This window comes from Mytilus trossulus, chromosome 10 (genome assembly GCF_036588685.1).
Source record: "Mytilus trossulus isolate FHL-02 chromosome 10, PNRI_Mtr1.1.1.hap1, whole genome shotgun sequence".
NCBI lineage: Eukaryota > Metazoa > Mollusca > Bivalvia > Mytilida > Mytilidae > Mytilus > Mytilus trossulus.
In genome coordinates, this window is record NC_086382.1 from 30,298,358 (window position 1) to 30,318,654 (window position 20,297).

General features: G+C 30.3%; 1 protein-coding gene across 4 annotated transcripts in view; it reads left to right on the top strand.

Moving 5' to 3' along the window:
• Positions 1 to 20,297, top strand: part of LOC134687194 (rab-3A-interacting protein-like) — a 39,880-nt gene that overhangs the window by 13,907 nt on the left and 5,676 nt on the right. For 2 of the 4 annotated variants that reach the window (XM_063547289.1, XM_063547291.1), the window contains 8 exons: positions 7,339 to 7,356; positions 9,524 to 9,725; positions 10,392 to 10,487; positions 11,135 to 11,212; positions 12,071 to 12,313; positions 13,112 to 13,240; positions 13,962 to 14,141; positions 14,797 to 14,863. In XM_063547289.1, the coding sequence (XP_063403359.1) occupies positions 7,339 to 7,356; positions 9,524 to 9,725; positions 10,392 to 10,487; positions 11,135 to 11,212; positions 12,071 to 12,313; positions 13,112 to 13,240; positions 13,962 to 14,141; positions 14,797 to 14,863 (1,013 nt within the window). The remainder of the gene's footprint in view (positions 1 to 7,338; positions 7,357 to 9,523; positions 9,726 to 10,391; positions 10,488 to 11,134; positions 11,213 to 12,070; positions 12,314 to 13,111; positions 13,241 to 13,961; positions 14,142 to 14,796; positions 14,864 to 20,297) is intronic. The other 2 variants (XM_063547290.1, XM_063547292.1) reach the window with 1 other exon arrangement.

The window sequence follows — 20,297 nt, forward strand, 5'->3', positions numbered from 1 at the left end:
CCTACTTTTTGTTTACATGTAGATAAATTGCATTTTATCAGTAGAAAATGTTTATGTCTTGGAAACCAATTATCTAATACACAAGAGAAAAGTTAGCATTAAGGCATTTTATGGATCAAGAAGTCCAAGTCTTTTCCTGGTGTAAATTACGATTTGTTATCAGATTATACAACAAGCATTATGCAACTTGTGTTTTTGATTCACGTAACCGGAAAAAACTTAAAGCCTGATGAAAAGCTTTGTGTCATTAAGCCTGAAATATGATCACTTTTCCTTTTCCTCTGTTGATTAGAGATGAGTTTTTCTGCTATCTTCCTTTGCTTGATTAGCTCAGGAGTATTTCTTTGAACATTAAATTTTAGCCTTTTTAATTTTGCAGGTTTTATAAATCTCTTGTACATTGAGTTCATGCTAATATACATGCATGCATTTAAACCATTATAAATTTAATTTAAAATCGTTAAAATCCAATTCTGTTATAGTCATATAAAAAACAAATCTTTTAAAATCGTGTATACAGCTTCAGGAAAAAACGTGTTGTATAATGTTAAATATATATATCAGACCTGAATCAGTAGCTAGTCATCCTCATGATTTCATGATGAAGTATACAAATAGGACAATTTTCAGTGCAATTTATATAAATGTAGTGTGCCAAAAATTTTTTATGTCGTATATATGGGCATTATGTTTTTCTGATCTGTGCCTCCTTTTGTCCGTCTGTTTGTCTGTCTGCCCTGCTTCAGGTTAAAGTTTTTGGTCAAGGTAGTTTTTGATGACGTACACATGGTCCCTATGATATGATCTTTCTGATTTTAATGCTAAATTATAGTTTTGATCCTTATTATGGTCCACTGAACAAAGAAAATGATAGTGTACGAGGGGCATCTGTGTACTATATATGGACACATTCATGTTTTATAATCATATATTTTTACATGTTTTACCAGAAAAGTTGATATGTTTATCAAAATGACATTTCGTTAAACTTTGTGAACCTTCTCCGAGGTGCTAACTATTCCAGTAAAATTGTATAATTAAGATTTATACTATATATTTTTAAGTCAAGATAGAGTCGACATTTATTGCAATTTGTACATTTTTGCTACATGTATATTAGCATATGTACAAATCACTTGTCTTGTTGTAATATATTATTTTTGTAAAGGGCTTTTGAGTGCAGTTAATTATTTCTTAAAACAGGTATGGATCCAGCCATTTTCAAAGGGGGGGGGGGGTTTTCTGGCGCCCTCTGGATCTGCCACTACTTAAAACCAGAATGGGCCCATTTATCATGTTTATGATACTTATAATGACCGAGTGTAAATAAATATATCACCCAATTAGATTTTCTGTTTTCAATTTTCATTTGTGTGCAGAACTTAATTCAGAAATTCATTTCCAAAAGCTGTATTTTTCTTCTACCTTATCTAACTTCAATAGAATAAACTTTATTCAAAAGTACATACCTGTAACCATCAAGCGTTTCAAGTTGCTGTAAAAAGTACAGCTTGAATATTAACCCAGGTGTCAATTAATACAAATATTTGGGCAATGTTGTTGAACTTTATTAGAACATGTAGAACACAACTTGACCTATGCTATCTATTAAGAATTATAAGAACTTTATATTTTATTTTAGGACACCAAAGCTAAGAAGGTACATTGTAATTGAGTTTTGTGGTTTTATTATAGATAACATTTATCACTTGTGTTAGTGTGAATTTCATTAGTACAAAGTATATAACATGTTTTATCATTGTGAAGATGAAGTGCATTTGAAGTGATCACAAAATGCTTTTAGTCTTACTAATTAATTGATGTATTATTTATACAAGGAAGTTTTGAATCCAAAGAACCAAAGTTCATGCAGTTTTATCAGAATTATAGTTCAGTTTTATTGGCCTGTAGACCTAATATGTACAGCATGTACAGGTCTAGTAGAAATTTACCAGCCTGCATGATTCATGCTGTTGTGAAGGCTTGTAGGTCTGTGATTTAAAGCCTAAAGATTGCCCTCGAGACATTTTAAATGCAGCTTTTTTTACTAGAAAATAATAGTATATTTATGTTTAAAAAAAAAAGGGAGGGGGGGGGGGGGGGGGGGTTGATAAAAAGAAAAAAGATGACTAGAAGACAAACATTAGTTTGCAATTCACTAAATTAAGTTACATGTACATGTATATACTAACAAAAGAGAAACTCAAACTCCACCAATACTTTGCTGATCTTCGATCCTCAGATTAGGTAAAGTATTTTTTGTAAAATTCAAAATGCCACAGTCTTGTAAAGTGAAAGCTAAAACAATTTATCATTCTGAGCCTTGAGGTTTGATTAAATATTTGCCACTAGACATTAAGCAATGAAATTTAGATGAAATCTCAAAATGCAATTATATGTACTTGTCTGGAGGACAATAAGATAAAAATTATATTTTTTTTAAAGAAGTTTATATAATTTACAATTTTGAATTGTAAAGAATAATTATATGGCAAATCAACATTAAAGGGGCATACAAATGTAAATATAAGCTGCCAAATTAATTACCAGCAAGTTTTGAATTAATGATGTTGAATGATACATTATTTATTTTCCAAAACTATGAAATATATATATTATGCAATTACTGTCTTTTAATGAGGTAAATTATATGAGTTTTTTTCATTGAAAACTGATATTATCGAGCAGACTTTATCCAATTTATGACGAAAAAACACACTAAAATAATACCAATATACCTCAAAGAAAATATTATTTTATTCAATCTTTGTTATAATTACTTTGTAATCACATTATATATCCACCACTCATCTGTTTCTGTAAAAATTCTATTAACAAATTAATGCAGAAAATCCCAGAACATTGCTATCAAGGCTATTATATATAGTCTTAGTAATTTGATAAAATGTCAATTCCATTTATTCTATATATACTGAACTTGTATAATAAAAGTAACGAAATAACATGTGTAATTATAATTGATGAATAAATTGGCCCATTTTCAGTTGCAAATAGAATTACGATACAGTTACATGCTTTCATGATTGTTTCACAGATTAGTCAGGCTTTCAGTCTGAAATGAGGGTCATTATGTTGTTTAAGTATAGATCATTGTATGAAATTACTAGCTTGATGGATATTTCAGTTCGTTGTTGTGAATTATCAGACATTTTCGATGAGCTATAGTGAAGTTATTCCTCTGTGAATTTGATGGTAATTCTAGGACCTTTACACTTGATTGATCTAATGTCAGGAAATAGTATATAGATATGGATTTCAGGAGAGATGGTTGATGGTTGACGAAGTTTTTCTGGATTATAATGCATGAGAATAATGGATTTGTTGTGAATTTGTATTTCTTTTTTCTATAATTTTTGTTGATTCAAAAATATGGATTTTCTATAGATGAGAACGTAAGTGTTATTTTCTTTTGAAGTAATTTTTGATGAGGTTATGTTTCTTTAAGTTTCTGAATATAATGTACAATTTTATTAGGTTCTAAAAGAAGGAGAGTTTAGACCCTGTAAGCAACCCAAAAATGGCTGGATTATAGACTTCCCCTGATGCATTCTGCATATTAAACACTTTTAAATTATAAACGCATCTAAGATACTAGGCTTATAATAAAAGAGTGTTGGTAATTCGATGAGAATTTCTGTATAAATATGAATAAAAATTAACATGATAATAAATTATGCTACATGTAAATTGAAATGTCACATCTGTAATCATGATATGCATGTATGGGGGTTGAATGTCTCAAGTGAATAAAAGTGAAAAAACTATGGTTTTGATATGAGTTGATACAACTGCATTGTACAAAACAAATAATTTATAACACAGTCTTTGATAGTAAGTCTCCATACACTTGACTCAATGTGTGTTAAACATCCTTTGGGGAGAGTCAATATTCAGTGGTGGATCCAGAACTTTTCCTATGGGGGGGGGGGGGCTCTGACTGACCTAAGGAGGGCCCAGTCCAGTCATGCTTCAGTGATTCCTCATATAATCAACCAAATTTTTCCCACAAAAGGGGGGGGCGCCCCCCGCTGGATCTGCCTATGATATTATTCACAGTCATTATACAGCATCTCCTTATTTCAATTTTTATAGAATTTCCCATATAACTACTTTAATTTTATTTTTCTATATAAATATATATGAGGATAAAGTATCCCACATCTGCACTCTCAAGAATACTTAAAATAAAGAAACTTGAACACTTTATTTCAAAGTATCAATTTGTTAATTTGAAGTTTCCATTAACTATAAGTTCATGACATTTTCAGTTAGTTTGCCCTTTGATATAGCGTTGATACTATTAACATCAAATGAATGAAGGAGTGGTTATAAACACTCTAAGTTTGACAAAGGTCAATTAAAAATTAATAGAAGGATGGAGTAAATTGTGTCATTTATCTAACACATCGATTTTTTTTCTTTAAAACTCAAAGTCCATATATACATATATAGAAAAGAGAAAGAACACAGCTGAAATAAATAATTTTAGAATTACTCATGGTACTTTAAGGTGGTACCCAACACTGTCACTAAAAAAAAATTGGCTCGTTTAATTTTCATTAAATTTTGACAAAGTATTAAAACAAAAATATATAAATTTAAAGAATTTGGAACCAACCATTTTGTCAGAAAAATTACAATGGTTATTTTAGTAGTTTGACAAACACCAATTACCAATTTTGATCATTGAGTAGCTTTATATTATTCCCTTTACAGCACAACATAATAAAACGTTAAGCTGATTTTACAGAGTTATCTCCCTGTAGTGTTAGGTACCACCTTAAGGTGTATTTGTGTTTAGAATCTTTTCAGGGGGGGGGGGGGTTTGGAGCATTACTAAATTCAAATGTTTTACAGTTTAGATTTCTTTTTTTAATAAATTCTTACAATTTAAATGGTAAATGATAATGTAGTTAGATTCACAAATCATTTTTAAAATGTTCAGTCACTGGTCCTAAATATGCATGAAATATTTGTCACTGGACTGAAGGCAAATGTTTAAGAACCATTTCTGACTGTCAATCATCTTGTTATTCTGATCAAAAATAGACAATTGTTTTGGTTATTATGCAGATAAGAAATCAATGTAAGGAAAGATTTTTATGCTGATTTGACATAAATATATGATTGTAAAATAAGACACAAATTACAATTACTTGAGGATCAAAGTAAATATTATGATGTTTATTTTTCTTACACATCAAAGGCTTTAAGATGATCAATAAAGCACATAATTATACACAAGGCAAAAGGCTAGCTTTGACATGAAATGTATTGATCTATACAGGACACATTAATTGAACATCTAATGTATCTTTTTAAGGGATATGGAAATTTTGTGAGCTTGTGAATATTGATTGTTGGATTGGGAAGAATATTTGGTTGATTTATAACTCCTTAATTAGAAAATTGTCTTTTTTTTTTTTTTTTTTTTTTTAAAGGTGAAAAAAGTTTATACTTTTGAATTTATATTTTTATATCTTACAGGTTGTCACAAATGTACTCCTTTTGAGTATTTTAAAATGTCAGGTATTGAATAATCTCCATCAAAATCAAATCAAAGACTTTAAAAATGATTTACTTGTTTCTTCTTTGTGGTGAATTTATCCTGGAATCGATGAAATATTTGCTACTGAACACCTGTCTTACCCTAGAAATCTGCATATCAATTTACTTGAATTTCTTGTAGAAAGTTAAGAATCAACAATAATTTCAACTTTTGGAAAGATCATTGTATGCTTAACTATGTTCTGGGACCATGTCCCAGAGACTCTTATGATATAGATAGTTGTAATAAGCAAATGGCCACTAGCTCATTGGTCAGCATTCATTCTATAAACTGGATGAATTATAAAGAAATCATGACTGCAGGTCATTCAGGTCAACATTCAGATTATAAGGATAAATTATAAAGAAATCTCAGCTGTTATTTTTTAATAGCTAAAACTTTTAAATGTATATATATATGCATGTAGATTTAATCTGGTTAGAAATTATCTTCTATTCAAGACCACTTTTTGATGTTTCTTTTAATTTTAATTTTTTTTTCAAAGAAGATGAGGAGATCAAAAGATGTCTATATATTGCAATCAATTATACTATGCAAATTTTATTAGATAACTCATTTTTTAAAGGTCACTTATTCATTAAAAAGACATGTTGCTTTTTTTGAATGGTAAGAAATCAATACATATATAAGAAGTTGTTTGACCTTAATTGCTTTATACAGCAAGTTCAGAAATCAGTTTTTATTTAGTGCATTCTCATTTAAAAAAATGTATACATTGTATTAAGATTTACAGGAAAGTCGATGGAATGACACTTTAACTTTGTTTTTTTTAGTGTATAATTTCTCAATATGAAATTTCTATGCCCCAAGTTAGCCTACATTTATTGTTAAGGCTTGGTCGTGACTTGTGCATTATGTTTTCTGGTCTGTGTGTCTGTTTGTGCATTACTTTACCTTACCTGGTTTAATACTTTTGGTTTATGATAGTTTGCACGGTCTCATCAACTTGAAGTTTCTTGCAATTAAGTGTTTATAATGAAGTGAAATTTTATGTTTGAATGTTAAATTAGGGTTTTGACCTAGAATTTACTGGATTACTGATAACTGAAATGAGAACGAGGTTTAAAACATTTTGGTTCAAAGAGGTTTGTGGTCACATCAACTTGACAAGACTTTTACACATGTTCATGGTTTGAGTATAGTTAAACTGATTAAAATATTTCAAATTAGGTATAAGGTCATGCAGATTTCACTTTTCACTGCACATTTAAATGTACTTTTGTGAGCCATGCATGGTGTTTTTTGGACATGTATCGATCTTGTTTTAGATGTAGAACTTTAGGATATTTTACGTATTTTTCTGATTATATATAATTTTGAGGCTAAAAAAAATATTTAAAATGACAATTTCTTATTTGAAATTTAATTCATTAACATAAAAATAAAGAATGATGAAAAAGCAAGTCATTTATCATATGCACAGTCATATTTATTTAAATTAAAGGTAATGATATTACTACAGAATCTTTACATGATAATTATTTTATGTAAAAAAAGGAAACACAGATAATTATGTAAAAGATGTTAAGGATGTTACAAATATATATATAAAAAAACAAACATAATGAACATACAACATTGATCATATATATGCAAAAAGCTATTTTATAGTATTATTCTCAGAATAACACAGAAATATGCATAAAAATTAAGCAGAGAAAAAAGTCGTGTACATATACTGATGTAAAAAATTATCATTTATCATGAATAATAACCACAAAAATGAGACAATTTGAAATTTTCTTCAGGGCTAAATTTGTACTAAGGTAAGATATGTATCTGAAATTTAACACCTGACGTCAGTTTCATCTGTCTATATCCTCTAGTTAACTGTACTAAATGCACCTCCTTCGAGTTTAATATTGATGTACATGTTACTTTATGTACATAGAAAATCATAAGTATCTATTGATAGCAGATATATCACTGTTTTTAAAATTTTTGTTAACCAACATACATTTTTGTAGTATTACAAAATGTTCACAATGTTTGGCACTCAAAGGATGTTGTGTATAACGTTCAGTTTGGATTTTGGGTTATTGATTAATCTTTATGACAGTGCTAACAAAAAATGGCCAGATAAAGGAAACTATAAATTGAATACAAATTTCAGGGAGGTTAAATAATTCTTGTTTTTGTGCCTTAATTTCCCTATTGAGCTTTAACTCGAAAAAAATGTACAAATAAAAAAAAAAAAATATTCAACATATTCAAATATATAAATATGCTAGAACTTCTCTGTTGATATATAAATATAGTATATATATGAGTTCATATTCATATAGCATTGCAGTTCATACATGTATTTATATCTATATACACTACAGTTTTTTGTTTATAAAGCATATTGCTATTTATATATCTGTATATAGTTGCTAGCAGAGGACTTATAGTATAATATTCAGAATGTAATGTTTTGAACTCAGTTTTGATAACCAAGATAAACAGTTTAAAGTAGTTCTTATAGTACTTGGTTAAACAGGTCATATAAAAAAAGGAAATGTCAGGTATGTTTGACAATGTCAGACCACTGCCCATCAAAGTTCAAATGAATGTAAGTATAGAAAATCATAGAAAATCCAAACCGTATGGTTGACTATAAAAGGTCTCAATATGAAACAATTCGACTGAGAAAGCTAGCACTATAACTGCCTAATTTATAATTTAACAATTTATGAAGAACACAAATATATCAGAAATGAACCAACAACAACCACTGAATTTTTACTACAGGCTCCTAACTTTAGATAGTCTGTAAACTCTTTTTCCTCATAAAAAATGTAAAAAATATACAAATGGCTTGCATTAATAAAAGAGTCAGCATCTGAGCAACTCATTGTCCAGTCCATAACAAGTCTAAGAGTTTTTGAAGGATTTTTATCCATTCTATATATCTGATTGAACAGTTAATAAATGGTACATATATATTTTATAGATTAATAGACACTATTATACACATCTACTAATTAAATCAGTAAATTATATAACTCTAATTATTACAGTGCCCCCTTAGGGTCATTGTCCTCCAGAGGCTGTAGAGATGGAAGGGAGTGAAATAAAACTACAGGATTATTTGGGTTATGAATTATCCAAAATTAATAACCAATATTACATAGTCAATATCAACCAATTAAATCAGTTAATTTATCCCAAATTAATAGCCAGTAATTTGTAGTATAAATTTATCAACCACTAAAACAGTTCAATATCCTGTATTGATGGGTTTGTTGTTAATTAAATTCTCTACATGTAAATTTTATGTGAATGTACTAACTTGTTCTGTGTGATAGATCATTAATTAGATGATTGAGAGTGTATTGTTATGGTGGTGTTTGTTTTCCGTTGAGAGTATATACTGTGGTTCCGTTGACAGTCATTTCCTTTTGATTGATTAAATTACTGTTGTGTTTATTACTGTTTGACACTGGTGCTCCGGAAAAGGAAGAAATTTACTTAGAGGAGGTATGTTGGGAAGAATGATATCTTGTGGATATTTATCTTGAATTAATGCAATTGCTTTAAACTTATATTTCATATACTTCTTTATTACATCTATCTGTACATGTTTCATTCAGAACTTTAAAAAAAAATGAAAACATATTATGATAATAGAATGTTGACCATGTATGCAACACTAGTCTTGACAAATTTATTGTGTGCAATTTGGGGTGGGAGGTCAGAGGGGGTTTCTTAAGAATTATAATTAGCCTGAGGGCAAACAAATATTGATGGGACTGTTAGTGCCATGACTGTATAACAGTTTTTGTTAAAAAATGCTGACCGAAAAAAAAAATGGAAAAAAGATAACTCATGAATAAATTTACCAAAAATTTACAGTGCACCCTCAAGCTCTTAAAATGATCACATTAAGATTAAAGTTTGCAAACTAGACACATTTAAAAAGGTTATAATTATTCTATAATTTATTTTCAGACCAGATGATTTTAATGTTGACTATGACCCTACAGAGGTCAAGAGACGGACCCATCCTAGAGGTGAATTACGCCATGCCATGTCAGAGATTTTACCCAATGACTTTCAATTTGCTGCTCAGAGAAAACGAAGTCAAACAATGGAGATAGCAAAAGAACATGCATATTCAAGACTGCAGTCAGAACTCAACAAAGCTCAGGAGGTTAATTTACAATATTTGTTTCAATTTGAAAAGGGCTATTTAACAGAGCATGCATTTATGAATATACTATATAGCCTATATGATACCAATTTTCAGTGATTTTGTGGTTACAGAAAAACCTCAAAGTTAAGTGTTAAAAGGAGTACAAATTATCTATAGTCTTGTGTGCAGCCTTTTGTAAAACCACATAGTCAAATTTCCACCAAAAAGCAAATTTTTTTTATCAATGAAAATTATTACCTACGAAAATAATGGAAACCAAATGCAATACTGTAGGTTATAAATTCCATGATCTTTGATGTTGTCAGAATGTGATTAAAAGTTTGCACAGTGGCAGTTGCCATTCTGACTCTGCAATTTGTATTGAATTTGTAGTCTTTTTATATATAGAAAATTTCTAGATTTTATTAGTTTTCCACACACATTTCTGTTTTATCTGAATCAATAATGAATTTATAAAAATAGTTAGTATTATATAACATTAAAAATTTAACAGTAAGTTTGAGAATCTTCCATTTAAGTGATTATTGTGGAATTTTTAACCCACAGTGAATGTAGTTGCCAAATATGATTTGGAATTCACTAGACATCTCACGATTCTGAACGTGTTCCTCTTAAATGTTAATTCTTATTATACATGTTAAGATAAAACCTTTTTTTCCGCAGGAACTTAAATTAAAAGATGAAGAATGTGACAAATTATTGAAAGTACGAGATCAGATGGGGGAGGAGTTAGAGGATCTCACAGCCAGTCTTTTTGAGGTAAGTACTATTTTGGTTTTATTCTAAATCAATATAAACACAAAATTTTAAACACGTTGAACAGAAAATCATCACAAAGTGCTTATGAACACAGAAATTGATAAATAGAGATGAAATATATCTTTTATCCAAAATATTAGGCTGAGGAAATTAATTCATTCCTTTTAACCAAGTACTTATAGGGAAGGGGTATCATTAGTAAGGTATACACTATCTAATTTATTTTTTTTATTCCAGAATTTTTATAGTCGTTTTTCTTCTAATTCAGCTGTATTCATAAAAAATATTCTGATGTATGCCTATTACAGTGAAAACTGTCTGAACCGAATCCTGCCTAAACCAAAAACCTGTATAAACCTAACATGTTCTTTATCACCGTCATATCAAATTGTATGCGTTATGAACCTGATAAAACCAAACATCGGCCAAAACCGGACAAAATTTTAAGTCCCGAAGAGGTTTGGTTTAAACAGGTTTCACTGTATAAATTTTGAACATCAGTGACATTGGTTGGCATTTCCAATGAGGCATTATTAATAAACTGACTTATGATATGTCTGATCTTTGGTAGAATTCAATCATAACTTATATATAGACTTTGATTATAATTGTAGAAATTTAAAATACTTTCTTATATTTTTCCACAGGAAGCTAACAACATGGTTCAAGATGCTAATATTAAAAGAATGCATTCAGAAAAAATATTAAAGGAAGCAAATGAACAGGTTTGTTAAAAAAAACCACCAAAGAATATTCAATAAAATCAAAAAAATTTATAAATTGTTGAAATTTTTTCAACCTGAAAAATTCAGTGACCTCCAAAACAGTTGTGTATTAAAAATACTTTCCAGGAGTCGATTTCACAAAAAACATACGACTAAGATTGATCGTAAGTATACTGATTTGTTCATGACTTAAGACCAATCTTAGTCTTAAGTTTTTTTGTGAAATCGACTCCTGGAAATTAAGATTAACATGAGAAAACAAAATTATGATCAGGAAAATGTTTGTCATCTTAGACCTCCTAACAAAAAGAGATACAAATAGCAAACAATATTTACTGTAAAAATGATAGCTGACTTGTTTTCAAATTTAAATCATAAAAAGAGTTTAGACAAGCACTTTTACCATATTTGTTAAACCATCAACTGGAAAATTGATATTTGCTACTTTTTCACTTTACACACATCATTTAATTGGTTGGACCTGAGTCAGCATAATATGTTCTGGATGACATTAACTCCTGTGGACTGTTACCTCATGAACTAGAACAAAAAAAAAAATATTTCCAGGTCCTGAATTTCATATAATTTGCCACAGCAGTCAGCACAAATAGCTATAGATCCATCATCAGCTTGTTTAGATCCTTGTTACAGTGCATGCTTGTTGACACAGCATGGGAAAAAATGAATTTAAGATCACTCAATTATGGTCAGGAAAATGGTAAAAAAATGTTAGATATATGCCTTTTGTAATGAAAAAAAATGTATATATATTTACGGAAAAGGTTGGAACCATTGACAAATACTAAATTATATTATTCTGATTCTGCTTTTGATAAAAAATGTGGCTTTTTTTTGTAGATTGATGTTTTGCAAGCAGAATTAAAAGCATTGAAACAGTTGGTCCTTACATCCACCCCAAGTTCCCCAAACAAACACCTACATCCACAGATTGCTTCCAAAGTAGAAATGCGGAAGAAGGAAGAGAGTAAGAAACCATTTTGGAAAACACATCGAAGATCTACCAGTCACCATGAGTTCACAAAAGAGGCTCGAGAAGGGGCAATCGCTGAACAAGATGCTAAAACAGACAGGTGTAAAGAGGTAGTAGAAAATTGTCTTTGGAAACTTTCTTAACACTAAAACTGGGTTGGCTTATCTACAATTCTATCCTCTTAAAAAAATTGCAAAGGGAGATAATTGTATCCTGCTATTATATTCTCAATAAGGTAGTATAGAATTATCTCCCTTGACAATTATTTAAAGAAGAAAATGCTTGTTATGTAAGAGTGCCATTTTAGAAAAGACGTATTGCAGCATATTATTATGCTTAATTATTTTTACTTTTAAATGTGAAATATAATACATTAAGAAATTAATGTACAAGTTTAGTTTTTTTTTATGGAAATATTAAACTAAATTTCTTCATTTATTTGCCTGAAAAGTTTTCTGCTGCAGTATTGCAGGTATTTAAATTTCTTTTGCAAAATGTATTAGGGATATAGATTTGTCAGACTTACATTGTCCAATCAATAAGCTAGAAAATAATAAATACTAGATTTGCCAAATCTGTTGAATCTTATTTTGAAAATGTTTATTTACAGGTCCACATGAGTTGTCTTTCTTTGTAGACAGAAATCTGTTTGGCAAAAAGTGGGCATTGTTTTATGCAATCAGTACCATGGCTTAACAAATTATGTTTAGATAAACGCAAATATTTTATGGAAAGAAAACTTGAATAAAAATTTAAAGAGCACATTTAATGCAAAATGTATTGACTTTATTATTTTAAGTTCTTTACTACATAAATATGCATCATATGATAAAATGTTCTTAGAATTATCTAGACAATGATAATATTTTAATATTGCTAATATAATATAAAAATGCAATGTATTATAGATTGACCAAGTATGTTTTGATGAGTTTTGTGCCTGGAGACAGACACCCCTGATGGAAAGAAAAGATGGATACTTATCAAGGGTTTATATGGAAGATATTTTACCATGTTTAAATTTTGCAAATACAAAGGTATGTATGTACATGAAATGTTTTTTAATGAGTCTACATATATTTATTTAAATGTTGCTAATTCTTGTATTATATTTAAAAGAGATGTTCCAGTTAAATTGAGACAGCAATCAATCAATGTTAATAAAAAGAAATACATGATGATCAAACTTCTGAAGAATGGTTACACATGAAACCTTAAAAAACAGTGTTATAGTAAGTTACAATTTTTGAGAGAGACACTATTAAAAAGTCTTCTCATTTAGTTACCGGAACGAAAGTTGATATGGGACACACAAGAAACAGACAGAAAACAGACAATTTATTTTACTGGCAAACAATTATACTAAATGAAGGTTTCTGAAAAATGTGTTATTTCAAGTGCTTCAGATCCAGAGGTTTTACAATTCATTTGTGGAAGACAGGAACTGTCAAATGTTACAAAACTTAATAAAAAAATGAGAAGATGGAATATGACTGCATTAGAGTCAATTATCATCCAGAGTTGAAATAAAGAGATACTGAGCAATTATAGGCCACCATATGTCCTTCAACAATGAGAAAAACACATATAATATAGTCTACTAAAAGGCCCCAAGGTAAAAAATGTGAAAATTAAACAGTTTAAACAAATGGCCCAATATAAAACATAAAAACATAATAATTTTCAAAAAACAAATATGACACATAAATGTATGGTTTTGATTTTCTAGAATTATACAAATTCTTTTTTCTTTTCCAGTTATCACAACGAGTGCAGGAATGTGTAGGTAACAATTCCTTAGCAATAGAACCAATCCCAGGAGACAATTCATATCCAAGGAAGTGTAGATTAACCGAAAATAATAAACTATGTAACTACAAAATTAGATTAGGTGATGAGCCTGAGTGGTATTCTATATCTCAGCTGTGTAGAAATAGGGTAGGTATATACCACATAGATATAAGAATATTTGGTATGAGGGCCAATGAGACAGCTCTCCATCCAGGTCACAAATTATAAAAGTAAACCAATATAGGTTAAAGTACTATCTTCAACATGGAGCATAGACGTACATCAAACAGCAAGCTTGAAAGGGCCCCAAAAATGACTATTATTGTTAAAGCATTCACAAAGGGGAAATCCAACGGTCTAATCTATATAAAAAATGAGAAAGGAGAAAAATGTATGAACCACATCAACAAACGACAACTACTGAACATTAGATTCCTGAATAAAGGAATAAATGATGTTCAATATTTAAGGTACACAAAAGTCTGTGCAAATTGTGATGGTTTACTCATTGAAATATTAATATACACAAAATTCAATTGCAAGTGCTCTCATGTGCACAATTCTTTCTAGATTTTTATGAAACTTATATTGTAAGTTTATATCAGCCATGAGCATGTAAAATTTGTGCAACTCTTGGACTTAAGAACTCTTTTCTTTTTCTTTTTTTTAGATATTTCTTTTTTTTTAAATATTTAAACATTCATTTCAATGTAAAAGTACAAGATGTCGGGTATATGTCAATGAGACAGAATTAAATATATAAATGACCATATTTTAATTTCATTTTATGTGTTATTTGCAGATTGCAGCTGTATGTGATTATTATACTTATATTAGATATATACAACAAGGTTTAGTTAAAAATGAAGGTACGTTAATATAGTTTACATTAAACAGGTACCATCAAAATCCGTAGTCTTTAATATCTTTACCAACAGAATTACAAGAGGGATCATCATATTTGATTCTTTATTTCTGAAAAAAATATTGTGATTTTATTTATTCTAAGTTATCCCTTGTCATGGATTGATGAAAACTTGCATTTTTATTGGTTTTTTCATTTCGTAGTTTGACCTATCTCTGCATATAAATCCTATTAATCCTATATGAAATTTGTAACTCGTTGAACATTTAATTTCTTGGTTTACCTGTACCCACGAAAATTGGTACCCAACAGATAATAATGAATCCACAGTAGGATCAAAATGTCTTTTGAAAAATAAAAAAAATAAGTATTTTCTATATTATTGACTTAAACCATAAAATTTTGCATTCAAACAAGATGCAAACAAATAACATCTGACAATGTTTTCCTATTCAATGACAAGAATATTATTTGTTAGTCAAAAGATTTTCATTTGACTGTGGAAGCTCAATGAATAAAATGATGTGCAAATGTTCTGTTTAGACATTTTTTTAATGAAAGGCACAGAAAGGTATCCATTTATATATGCAGTAGTTTAGTTTAAACATATTTATTTATAGTGGATTGGGAAACAAGTTTTACAACTTATATTAATCCCTTTCCACTTTGCGAGTGCGAGTGCTGCCTTGTAGCGGCATTAGCCTACTCTTTTTCGAAATCTACAAGGGTGTCTTTAACGTGCAAGAGATATGGCTCTCTCTTAACACGGGCCAGCCATTTATCGTCCCCGTCCGACGGACTATCATCGTTTCCTCAAGACCATTCTCGCAAATGGTGTCAAGGGAGAGCCGAAAATTGAATTCCTGAAATTTTCATCCCAAACGGGAATCGAACCAGGAACCTTTGTGTTAGTAGTCCGATGCACTAACCACTACACCACGGCTATATATGCAGTAAATTAAAATGGTGAATAATTTTTCTGTGTAACATGATCTATATTAAACTATTTTGGGGGAAAGGAAAGAAGTAAGAATTATTAAAAGTACACTACAATTCAGGATTTTGCTTCATGAAAATGATGTATAAAACTGTGTTTGTCCACCCTGTAAATTGGACACATTTGTTTGTGTCAAAGATTAATTGATACAAGAAGATAAGAACATGTATTTCATATTGTTAAAAATAAGACATTAACATGGGTAAGCTAATTATGTTGATCAAGTTTAAAAGGCAAAATGTACATGAAACATATAGTTCTTGGTTATTCTTTGTCTTGGTGACTACATGGTTTAAGTTTCAACAACAGTATCATAAAAAAAAAACAAAGATTTGTGGTATAACTGTCAATGAGTAAAAACAATCGACTGAAGTTCAAATGAAGTTTCGTATTATCATGCTAATTGTTTCCAAAATCTATTAAACAATTTTTACAGGAGAAAAATAGTATACTTATATTTCAAAGCATAAAAATATAGTATATACCAATACACATAATTAACAGCGCCTGGTGATGTTTGATAGCCTGACCGGTTTCGGTCCATAAAGGACCTTCATCAGAGGCAGAATGGTGGATTAATGTTTGCACCCTATTTATATAGATATGGTAACCGGCGGTTGAGTCAACCGGCGGTTGCGTTAACCGGCGGTTGAGTTGACCGGTGGTTGAGTTAACCGGCGGTTGAGTTGATTGGCGGTTGAGTTAACTGGCGGTTGAGTTGACCGGCGGTTGAGTTAACCAGTGAAAAATCCCAGTGGGATTTTCCATGGTTACAATTATCTATATTAAGCTAATGTTCATGTTACAGTAAACTTTTTGACATGTTACGGTAAACATTTTTACACTATATGGTAAACATGTGACCTGATGATATAACCATATTTGGGCTTTAGCATTGGATAAATGGTGTTTTAATAATTTAAGAAGTACATAGTAATCATTTAGTCTTGATCTTTGGCTTATGATCTACCTAAATATCAAGTCTTGGAATAGTATTTCATGGTAGTTATGTGATCTTAATATTTGGCTTATGATACACCTAAATATCAAGTCTTGAAATAGTACTTCCTAGTAGTCATGCAGTCTTGACCTCAGGCTTATGATACACCTGTATATCAAGTCTTGAAATAGTAATTCATGGTAGTCATGCAGTCTTGATCTTTGGCTTATGATACACCTAAATATCAAGTCTAATAATAGTATTTCATGGTAGTCATGCAGTCTTGACGTTTTAGCTTGTGATACACCAAAACATCAAGTCAAAACTATTATCCCCCCTCTAACCAAACAAAATTTGGTTTAGGGGGGGGTTCTTATTGAGAATGCTTCATTTAAGCCTTTAGTACTCCTTTCAAGATCAAAGGTAGATGAATATTAATCCTCAGTGTTAAAAAGTTTTCAACACCTTAAGTTTGTAATGTAGGTATTACATATATACATCAATTTCAGGTAATCGCTAGGCTTACGCTTAGAGCTCCTATGCCAGTGAAAAATCAATAGGCAATATAGGAAAGGTGTACTGACATAAGTAGTCTCTAAACACATTTTGTTTGGTTAGGGGGAGGGGTAATAGTTTTGACTTGATGTTTTGGTGTATCACAAGCTAAAACGTCAAGACTGCATGACTACCATGAAATACTATTATTAGGCTTGATATTTAGGTGTATCATAAGCCAAAGATCAAGACTGCATGACTACCATGAATTACTATTTCAAGACTTGATATACAGGTGTATCATAAGCCTGAGGTCAAGACTGCATGACTACTAGGAAGTACTATTTCAAGACTTGATATTTAGGTGTATCATAAGCCAAATATTAAGATCACATAACTACCATGAAATACTATTCCAAGACTTGATATTTAGGTGGATCATAAGGGTGCTATAAACAGTTTCGTACTAAAAACTAGGGGTTATTCCCCGTCTAAAAATAACCATGGAGGAAAAACCCTGTTTATTTACTTACTTGGTGAAAAAGTATCATGTTTTTTGTATTTGATTGTAAAAATTAGTTAATTAGCTTTCAATTAAAACAGGTTGAATGATTGAAATAATTTTAAAAATTATATTAAATAAACATGTTTTGAGGGGAGACAACACTGTAAACAGTCTGTTTTTTCAGCTGTGAAAATTGAAAACTTATTTGCAGCCACTGTAGCTCTTTTTGGAGCAGGAAACCGTACCCTGAAACAAGATTTTTTTGAAAGGCCAGGTAAAAACCTACAAAATTCATACAGTTTTGATTATGAAAAATGTGCATGGATCATGTCTTCATGGGTGTGCACTTGACCTGATTTCAAGTTTTTTATGTTAAAATTATACCTTTTTTCCCCCATGTTCATTGGATGAAGTTTTTATAATATATTAAAAGTACACATTATTTTTATTTCATTATAAACTAGAGAACATTCTGATTCCAGTGATATCTAGTTTTATACAAGTATCTTTATTAATCAGTCCACCAGTAAGGGTCACATATGCATGGTCCCTCAAAACATGACGTCATAGAAAAAAAACTGTTGATTGCACCCTTAAAGGGACAAACATAAAATATAATGATGTTTTAGCAAAGAAATGTGTTAGCAAATATAGTAAAATTATTTTGAAAAATATTATATGACATGTATACATTAATTTAAAAGCATCAGTTTGGTACATTTAATGCAAATATTACAGATTTGTACATAGCAACCAGAAATAAGAAAACCAGACTCTGTGCGACTATTGAAGTTTTTCGTCTTTTTGCGACGTCATGATATTTTTATTCAATCTCTCATATATTGAAACTAAAAGTTGCACATGAAAAGTGTAGATTTTTTCTACTTTGACCTTTACTACTGATCAGAGTAACATACATTTTTATTCATTATATTGTATATTTGGTACTTTTTATAGTCAATAAGGTACAAGTGCCATTCCTAAGAAAAACACCATTTCAATATTTTTCTCAACTCAGCCTTATCTTAGTTCATATGATACTAGGTACAAAATATGCTTTAAGTACCTTTATTCATGCTAATTTCATAGTTTTTATTCTATTTATTCAAAAGAAACCCTGTTTTATGATTTATTTTCTTTGTAAAACTGATGAAAAAGGGATAGAGGAAATGTTTGGAATTTGCCAGTTAAACTGTTTGCCACTGGCCAAAATGCCATTACTACGCGACATAAAAAAAGAGCTGTAGTTTCACTATTTGTGGTCACAATCCTTAAAGTAAGACATCATTTTAATCGGTATAGTGTACAGATTCAGAAAAGCTGAGAAATTTTAATTTGTCGCATACAAAGTTTTGCCTTAAGGGTGCTATAAACAGTTTCGTACTAAAAACTAGGGGTTATTCCCCGTCTAAAAATAACCATGGAGGAAAAACCCTGTTTATTTACTTACTTGGTGAAAAAGTATCATGTTTTTTGTATTTGATTGTAAAAATTAGTTAATTAGCTTTCAATTAAAACAGGTTGAATGATTGAAATAATTTTAAAAATTATATTAAATAAACATGTTTTGAGGGGAGACAACACTGTAAACAGTCTGTTTTTTCAGCTGTGAAAATTGAAAACTTATTTGCAGCCACTGTAGCTCTTTTTGGAGCAGGAAACCGTACCCTGAAACAAGATTTATTTTGAAAGGCCAGGTAAAAACCTACAAAATTCATACAGTTTTGATTATGAAAAATGTGCATGGATCATGTCTTCATGGGTGTGCACTTGACCTGATTTCAAGTTTTTTATGTTAAAATTATACCTTTTTTCCCCTATGTTCATTGGATGAAGTTTTTATAATATATTAAAAGTACACATTATTTTTATTTCATTATAAACTAGAGAACATTCTGATTCCAGTGATATCTAGTTTTATACAAGTATCTTTATTAATCAGTCCACCAGTAAGGGTCACATATGCATGGTCCCTCAAAATATGACGTCATAGAAAAAAAACTGTTGATTGCACCCTAAGCCAAAGATCAAGACTAAATGATAACTATGTACTTCTTAAATTATTAAAACACCCTTTATCCAATGCTTAAGCCCAAATATGGTTATATCATCAGGTCACATGTTTACCATATAGTGTAAAAATGTTTACCGTAACATGTCAAAAAGTTTACTGTAACATGAACATTAGCTTAATATAGATAATTGTAACCATGGAAAATCCCACTGGGATTTTTCACCGGTTAACTCAACCGCCAGTACTCAACCACCAGTTAACTCAACCGCCGGTTAACTCAACCGCCGGTTAACTCAACCGCCGGTTAACTCAACTGCCATTTAACTAAACCGCCGTTTAACTCAACCGCCGGTTAACTCAACCACCGGTTAACTCAACCGCTGGTCAACTCAACAGCCGGTTAACGCAACCGCCGGTTGACTCAACTGCCAGTTACCATATCTATATAAATAGGGTGCAAACATTAATCCACCATTCTGTCTCTGAT